The sequence below is a fragment of the Python bivittatus genome, unplaced genomic scaffold (genome assembly GCF_059951505.1).
Source record: "Python bivittatus isolate LINGU-HERP-01145 unplaced genomic scaffold, Pbiv_v1 ctg000220_np1212, whole genome shotgun sequence".
Classification (NCBI taxonomy): Eukaryota; Metazoa; Chordata; class Lepidosauria; order Squamata; family Pythonidae; genus Python; species Python bivittatus.
Window position 1 is genome coordinate 11,359,541 of NW_028277048.1, and position 9,220 is coordinate 11,368,760.

Consider the following 9,220-nt stretch of genomic DNA (forward strand, 5'->3'; position numbering starts at 1 on the left):
GCTCTAGCACCTGCCTCGCTGCCGACCGCCGCTGACTCTTTCTTGCTGGGCTTTGAAGACTTCAGCCCCTTCCGCTCCGTCTTCTTACCTCCCGGTTCCGGCTTCGCTTTAGGGCACGCTGTGGCAAAGTGCCCCAGCTCCCCACAGTTGAAACAGACGCGACGGCTCCTGCTACTTTCCGGCGCGCTCGTCTTCGCCTTGGGTGCCGCCTTCTTTGTTCCGGGTAAGGGCGGAAGTCGGGTTCTCGCTTCTACAGTGCGCCATTGCTCCTCCATCTCGCCAGCCATAGCAACTCGTCCATTAAAGGTTTTGGGGTAATCCCAGCACATCACGCGCTGCAGTAAATCGGGTTGCAAGCCTCTCTGGAAGAACTCGATTAGGAGCTCTTCAGGCATGTTAGGCAGCCTCTGAGCCAAACCCCGAAATTCATAGGTGAATTCAGATACTGACTTGGACCCTTGCTTCAGCCTTTCCAGGTCGCATCATGCTTTTAGCGCCATGCATGGGTCTTCAAAGCGTGTGCAGAGAGCCACCATGAAATCCTCTAATCTCCTTAAAGCCCGATCCTTCGCCCTGTGCAGGCCAACCACCCATTCGGCTGCCGTGCCTTCAAAAAAACTGGACACATAGGAGACCTTCTCCTCTTCGCTGTGGAACAATCCCCCATAGCCCTCCATGTAGATCCAAACCTGGGTGATAAAGCAAGCAAGCTGCTCAGCATCTCCCCCGAATTTCATGGAGATGCCCCACTGCTGCATCGGGCTCTTTTTGGCTCTGCTAGGTGGGAGATCCTCCTCTTCCTCGCTGGAGGTCTCTCCCTCAGCTGATTGCTCCGTCGCCTCCGTTCCTCCCAGTGTAGCCGCTGACTCTCATGTAGGGAGCGTAAATCCTCCTCCAAGCAGTTGATCCACCACTGCCCTTAACACTCACATATCATCGGATAGGGACCCTATCTGCCCTTCCAGTTTTCCCATGCGGTCTTTCATCAAAGGGCCTCGTCCCTTCGTCACCGTTGCCCTCACCTCTGCTCGGGTTTGGCGTGATGATTGCACCAGCTCCTCCTGGATTACCACCTTCACTTCCAACGAAGGAGGGACCGGTCTCTCTTCTTCTTCCTCAATGACATCGTCAGCAATCCCGTTGTTCGGTAGGTCCTGGTCAACGTGATGCTTTGGACTCCCTGCAGGGCAAGCTCCCTGGTGGAAGTCTTCACTGGGAGTCTTAGCAAAATGTAACGATCTGCCACCCGCTGATCCCAAATCCAGTAACTTTCCTTGCAACCAATATTGATTCAAAAGAAAGTTCATTTATTGAGAACAAGTATACAGTTCCAAAGCATTGCTAAGACTGAGCCTAGGCACGCCAAAAGTTGTTTTTCTTACTTTACCCCCCTATACCTCCCCTTAGTTCCTGGTCTCCTGATTCCCTTGCTGGTACGACCTTGAGCATGCCAGCGCCTGTGATAAGGAGCCATCTGCTTTTAACGGTTTCTCATTCCTTCTCCCCCCCCCCCATTTTACAATGGCAGAACCACAGCATGTAAAAATCAATTTCTAAACTAGCCATCATAACAATCTACTATTAAATCTTGCGAGGATTCTGACACATCCTCTTGCCTTCCTGATGCCTTGCCTTCAGCTCTCACCTGGCAATGGGCAAAGTATTGGACTGGCCATCCAATAGAGACTTGCAACTTGGTAACGCTAACTTGGATGTTACTGCTTAAATAGATCAAATGTAAATCTTAAATCTTAGTTTCTCCTTCTTGCTCTACTATTGTTTGAAATGTGCTTTATCAAAAGTAAAGCTTCTGAAAGATCATTTGGATTCCCTAGTTCTTGTTGTTGTTGATCATCATCATTGTCACTATTACTATTATTGATACTTTGCCTCAAATGAAGAACTTAGCCGGGGAAATTGCTGCCTTTTGACAGGTGCTTGAAAGATTGAAAGTGTGTTTGCAACTGGTAACAATTTCTTAGTTGTCACTCTGAGTCCAGTTTGCTAAAAACTAAGCTCAGGTGAGGTTGCTGTTCCTATTGTTGCTTCCAAGCTCCAGAGTGTTTTTATGACTGCTCAAAGCCAGGAGTGAGCACAAGTACTTTGGAAGCATCATGTCAGCTGGGTTGCCCTTTCCGGTCATAATACTGTAGCTACAAACATAGCACAATAAACAGACTCAAACACGTCTGCTAGGCTTACCTGCACGAGGCTGATTGAGTGAGCAATAAGGTGGACATTGGGAAAATAATCCTGAACTTAACAAATGGAACTGTTATTGAAAAAGAACCACAGTCCAATCAACTTCTTTATATGGGCAGAGGGCAAACTTTCTTCCAACTCTGGCACTACAGAGTTTTGGATCTGTCCTGCTTGCTGCTTACTTTTAATGGATGATTCCAGCCTGTCTCAAAATCTTGCCCTTGGCTTGGACTGTGCTCAGGGGAGGATTATAAAGCATTCCCAGCTGCAAGTGGGAGCCAGGAGAAAAACGTGATTTAATTTATTCCTGGTATAAAATGAATTAAATGAATCACCTCCTTGGCAACTTTATGGAAATAATTTGTCATTCTCTTCTTTCACAATGCTTTTCGGCTTCCCCATTTAGCTTTGTTGTTGTTGTTGAAGGACCATAACAAGTCAGTCGTGTCTCCCAGTGACTACCCAGACAGGTCCATGCGGTTTGTGTGGCCTAAAGGCCTGCAATTTCCTGGGGCCCTCCTTCCTAGTATGAACCAGGTTTTTTGAGATCAGAAAGGGCAGCAGGTACTGCTATCTGCTGTTGAATTTCCTTTATAGAACATAGTTCAGATCAGTACAATCTACTTATTTCCCAGATATATAAGACTTATAATACTTAATGCAATTTGGCTGTGTTTCATATACACATATATTGGTTCACTGGCAATGGAAAACCAGCTAGTTAGATTTGAAAGGGTGGTGAGTGGTAGTCAGACTAGAGTTGAGGTGTCCGGCATGTGTCCCTTGACCTATTTCAAGAACGTGGAAGACACAATGGAGTGATATTCTTCAGAATCCTACTCCTTTTTATCACTGGAAGAGGACAGGGACTCCAGAGTTATACTCTAGTTAGTGTTGCCAGTCAGCTGGCGGTCCCCTTACTAAGAGGCATCAATTAGTTTGCCAGCTTGTAGATGCAGTACAGGTCCACGGTAATGGGTCATCATACTGGATTATCTATTTGTATGCTCAGAGCTTTAAGTTCTCTACAGCTTGTAGAAACAGTCATATGAATATGCAATATTTCATCATTACAAGGCCAGTCCAGGATGTTTTGAATCTCTCCCCAGACCACTTCATACATTTTGCAAAGTGAGAGGACCCCTCTGTCTGACTCCACTGCAGCAACTTTTCATGGAAGAATGAACAGTAGATTGACTTGATTCCAGATAGTATTTGTCCTTCCATGGTTCTCCTGGCCATGAACCACCCACATCTGCACCCACTAAAATCCATGACAAAATGACTTTTAGCCTCAATCCGACTCACAGAGTTTGTGACTGATCACTTCAAAACCTTTAAAATGATGAAACCAACGTTCCATTGAAGTGCGTGATAGCTGTGGATGAAAGGTCACGTGGTCTATTAAGGCATCCACCTGATATCCAATTCCATGCAGATCATGAGTTGGAGATTACGCATTTTTGTCAAACTGGGTTATTCCAACTCACATACCAGTGAGGTCTTGTTGCACGTTTCCAGACTCTTTCTCTTAATTCCTCCCTTTGACTTCACAGTTGTGACATGCAGTCGCATGGGCCTGCTATAACGTGCATTCACTCAAGTCAGGATTGCAGAAAGGCCTCCTCCACCTTGCTGTGGTCAGCGTCTTTTACAGGACAATCATGATAATGTACATGGTGCCCGAAAGAGAATCAGTTTCTGACAAGAAAAAGATCCTAGCTGTGGTCTATGGAGCTCTGACTCCTATGCTGAATCCTGTAATTTACAGCCTGAGAAACAGCGCTATGAAAGGAAAAAAGGTTGGAAAAAAGATATCAGAGGAAATCAGTGTTCACCTCTGAGTACTATCTGGAGGCACCTGCAGGTGGCAATTGTTCATAACAATTTATTATAGTAGTAAAAATTAGCTTCTTCCCATTATCACTGCATGGTGTTTCAACCATGGTACAACACATTACAGAGAATTCATGTCTGGCTGAACACAGTGAAATCTCCCCAGTGTGACAATCAGGCATCTACCACATTTTGGTAGCTGAGGGTGGGATTTGCTGCCTCTTCATATATATAGTAGCCTGCCAGTTTTGGTGGGGTGTGGTTTCCTCCTTGGTGGTTCCTTAACTAGAGTATTGTAAACCTAACAGAGCGTCTGATCAATTTCAAAGCAAGCTACACATAATACTTCAACCACCTATAACCTGAGAGACTAGATTACCTCTGAGGTGGTACAAGGTACCCTTCCATCAAATGTCAGCTGAATTCACAGCAAGCTGAAGTGACCCTGGGTGGTGACAGGGGGAGGAATCAGACAGGACCAGTGGCCCATGAAACTGACTGACCATATCTCAAAGATGGTAGAGCTGACCTGTTGGGAAGGGATAAATAATAGGGACATCCAGGTGGGTTTATCAAAAACATTCCAATGTCATGCTGTAATTTACACAGCCTTCTTGTCTTGTCTCTGTAATGTAGTAGGCCAAAGCTATATAAACTGTGGTTTTGCTTTTGTTCAGGGCTGCTCAGCAAGATGCTAATGCTTTGCTGGGAGCTCAGTGTACACTGTAACTGTTTGCACACTTAATAAATTTATGTCGCCTCTTCCAAGTGATTTGGTTGCTTTAGATGAGCCAGATTTTGGCCACAATACCTCAGATATCACAGTTGCTGTCTACATCTCCCCTGCATCTGAGGGAGATTCTAGAACTTGAAGAGCAGGAGAACACGCTTCATTTCCTCTTTCAGTGGTTCAAAAAATGACAAAATAGGTCCACACTGAATCGCTTAACTACTTAAATAAAGCAAGTGCTCCACTAGAGAGCAAGCCTCTAAAATTGGTCAGAACATTGCTCACAAAAAATCAGGTTCCAAAAGTGTGAAGCAACAGTTCAGGTCTAGAATATCAAAGATCATCAGTACAGGTTGTTCAAGCATTCAAGGCCATGGATTGAAAAGGGAATGAGAAGTGAAATGAATCTGCAGAAAAAGCCTTGTCAAAAGCCAGTGGGGCAGCCATTCTAATAGCAAATCACTCAGCAAAGCAATTATTACTACGTAGCAGTAAAAAGTTAGAATGGCCATCTGAATTTGTGCAGCTGCTGAGTAAAGAATGGGGAAGAACTGGAGTTTGAGAAAGGGGCTTAGATCACCTTGAAATCTGTAAACTACCATATGAAGATTCCATGAGGGGAGGAGCAACTTAGTGATTGATAGCTGGAACAGTTGATTGGTTGACCTGGAGCTTTAAGGAATTATAACACATTAAATTGGTTGATGGTACAATGGAAAGAAAAAAAGGGGGGAGAAACTGTCCCCTTCTATCTGGTCCCTAAACTATTCCCTTTCCCTTGGATTCTCTCTTAGTTGTGAAGGACACCAGAACATTGGCTTCCACAGCCATTATGCTATCAGTGCTGTTAGTCTCTGAGAAGCTAAAAACACTTAGCTGGTTCTGCTGTAAAGCTGCCTTTCTGGAAAAAGATGGCACTCTTCAACTTAAATAATGAAATCATTTATCTTTTTGAGTTTAAACTGTTATGGGGCAGGAAATTCCCTTGAAGATCAATTAAAGACCTGTCCTTGGAATTTCATCTGGGCCTTCCTCCAGTGGTAATGCCACTGATCAACCACTGGGGAACAGAAGAGAATGAAAAAACCTCTTTTACCTCAAGGAACCTGCAGTCCTATTTTCTATGCCACAGCAAAGGACAGGCCAAACTTACTGTCCATCTTCTGTTTTTTTCCCTTCGAGTGGTGGTTTTTCTTCTCGACCTGTTACTCAGAGGTGACAATACCCACAGTGAGAAACAACGACCTTAGGAGAAGTACATGATACGAAGATTACTGAATGCATGGATGAGGATTTTAGGATGTTAGAACTGAATTCCATCAAATTTCCAGTTTCTTTGAGGGCAAATATGCCCTAGCACCATCTTTCCCCACTTTGCTTTTGTTCTTCACTTTGTTTTTCATGTTGTTCTTACTTTGGAATACATTTAAAAAAAAAAAAAACCTGTTGGCAGTTCATTACTGGAAGAGCACTGGGTAAGCAAACCTTTAGAGATAAAAAGAGAAATATGGAGGGTAATTTAAGTGGGTAGGCAATTCTCTGTTTGTACCTATAAAAGACCATAGTTGACTGAGACCTTGATCCAGAGAGGAGATTTTGAAGCCATGTCTTTAGATGCAGCTCTTCCTGGTGACAATCATATGCAGTTGCTCTGAGGTGAGCTCAACTTGCAGATGCCAAAATCTATCATATGTGCTCTGTGTGCGTGTATGTGTGGGTGTGCATCTACAGACATAGGGAGACTGTGTCCTTTGAAATTATGGGGATTTGCTTCTTTTCTGCCACTAAATGAGAATAAAGAACCTGAGACAGAAATCAGGGGAATGACTTTTAAGTTATCCATCTGAAGAGAGGAGACTACTTGAGACTAATTCAAAAAATAAAGAAGAGGACAGAGAAGGCGAGATGTAAATTTTAATTAAAGGGAAGGCAAAAAATGGAATGAGAATGGAACTGCGGCTGTAGCGAACTATATGGTCTCCTGGGCCTTCCAATGCCTGTCTTTCTGACAAGGCTGGACTCGTTACTGGAATCACTTCTCTATCTTTCATGCCAAGAATGTTTTTCTTTTCATGAGATTTAGTCTCAAATTAACCACCACACTCAATCTCCATCTTTTTTTTTTTTTATGTGAAATGACAGCCCACGGAGGAGCCCAAGAATTTGCTTTATAGCCTCCCTTTTAGAAATCTAGTATTGCCCAAACAAATGTTCTGGATAGTTAGAGAACGGATTGCCCGGTATGTGTGGCTTTTCCAATAAAAGCATCGCCCTGTTTTCTATTCTGAATACTGTAGAAACATAATTTCCTGCAATCTGTTCCGCTCTCCCCAAGAATTAACTGGTCCATAGAGTGAAATGATGATCATCGTTTAACTAACAATAATCCCCAAGTATTATTATAAGAAAAAAAAAATCAACTTACTGTTTGTAACATAACAAAGCCCAGCGAATGAAAGCTAAGGCTGATGCCTTAAGAGAGGGGCCTCAGGTTCAGTAGCAACACTGTGCCTGCAACAAACTGAACTTGCTTACGATTTACCCTGCGTGCCACCCCTTTTCTTTGCTCTTGGAGACCCAAAGATGAAAGGATGGCATCCTGGAAACCAGAATTGGTCCCACTTTGCATTAAGAATTATCTGAGTGTTATGGCATTGCTTTTCATGAGTTGACTCAGGACGTTTTGGTTCCGTTTCAGTAACTGGCAGACGAATGCTTCTCCTGACCAAGTGGGGGCAGGAATGGACCTGTGCCCTCCAGCTTGCTGCTTTCATTATTTTTGGAAAGAGACTTCTCCAGGTTCAATTGGGGATTGAATCTGGACACCTAGCTAAGACAGTATGTAGCTTATTTAGTTTTGGCTTAGCATTTATGCAATCATGCAGTTTGCAAACAAATTTATTCCTCAATGCAGTGTGTGAATTCACCCATGTGGAACCCAGCCAATGTATTCAAGAAGTCATGGTTAAAACAAATTCTGTCTTAGCATAATCTGCAAAGCAGTCTTCATACAGATGTGATTTCCCTTTTTCTGTGTAACTTTTGCAATATAAGCATTTAAGGGGAAAGCATTGCATCTCTCCCTAATGTACTTAGTAATCTTACTATTCTTTTTTTCCTGCAGGAGGGAATGGGAGAGAACATGATAGGAGCTTCAAATGAATCACTGGTGACCGAGTTCATTTTAACGGGACTATCAGAATATCCCAGAGCTCAGATTATTCTGTTTTGCTTCCTCTCGGTAGTGTATCTCATTAGCTTTCTTGGCAATGGACTCATCATCATATTGAGCATTGCGAACCCACAACTTCATACCCCCATGTATTTCTTCATTTGTGTCCTTTCCGCCATAGACTTCATTCTTACCAACAACGTACTTCCTGAGATCTTGATCAACTGCTTCATCTACAGGCCCACAATTTCTTTCACCAGATGTTTGTCCCAAATGTACCTTGGTTTATTTCTGGTTATAACAGAGTGCATTGTCTTGGCTATCATGGCATATGATCGCTTGGCAGCTATATGCCAGCCTTTATATTACACGCAGATCATGAGATGGAGATTATGCATTTATCTGGTAGCCACATCAGTGGCCCTTGCCTTGATGATGACCCTGATCAATCTCCTGTTGCAACCGACGGACTTCTGTGGCCATCGCATCATCAACCATTTTGGATGTGAGCTGCAATCTGTACTCAAACTGGCTTGCTCCAACACAGTCAGTGAGCTTTTCATGCATGTTGCCAGTCTCTTTGTGCTACTCCCTCCCTTTGGCTTCATAGTTGTGACATATGTTCGTGTAGGCCTGGCTATACTGCGTATTAGCTCTACTCATGGGCGCAGAAAAGCCTTCTCCACCTGTAGTTCTCACCTTGCTGTGGTCAGTGTCTTTTATGGAACACTCATGATCATGTACATGAGACCGGAAGGGCAATCCGTTTCTGAAAAGGACAAGGTCATCTCCTTAACATATGGCGCTGTGACTCCCATGCTCAATCCTCTGATCTACAGCCTGAGGAACAAGGATGTCAAGGGGGCTTTTTGGAAAATGTTTCAAAGAAAAATGTCAATGTAATATGCAGACATGCTCACCATGTACCACGTAGGTGCTTATTGCTGAAAATAACTGGTAAGCTTTTTAAAAAGAATTTAATAGCAAGCATTCCTATTCCTGTTAAACCCAAGAGGGACTATGGAGTACTGAATCTTAAAGAGGAATGTGGTAGGGACTTCAACAACCAGAACTCCCACCACTTTTCAAGGACATCAGGCTGGGGAATGCCATTATAAAATACCATATATACTTGCCAAGAAGCTGAGAATTTTAGTTGCCAAAATACAGCCCCAAAATTGGGTTACGCTTATCCATGGATGGTCTTATTCACAAGTATATATGGTCATCCTTTTTAAAATACTCATATATCCCATGAAAAAATGGATAATCAATCCATT

General features: G+C 43.4%; 1 protein-coding gene across 1 annotated transcript; it reads left to right on the forward strand.

Moving 5' to 3' along the window:
- Positions 1-7,898: 7,898 nt before the first annotated feature.
- LOC148216273 (olfactory receptor 13H1-like) lies at positions 7,899-8,843 on the forward strand. The gene has a single exon (XM_088138513.1). The coding sequence runs from the start codon at positions 7,899-7,901 to the stop codon at positions 8,841-8,843; it is 945 nt and encodes a 314-aa protein (XP_087994639.1).
- The last annotated feature ends 377 nt before the right edge of the window (positions 8,844-9,220 follow it).

Bases quoted from the DNA above. Each gene is read 5' to 3' on its own strand.
- LOC148216273 (XM_088138513.1), top strand. From the start codon at position 7,899: ATGGGAGAGAACATGATAGGAGCTTCAAATGAATCACTGGTGACCGAG.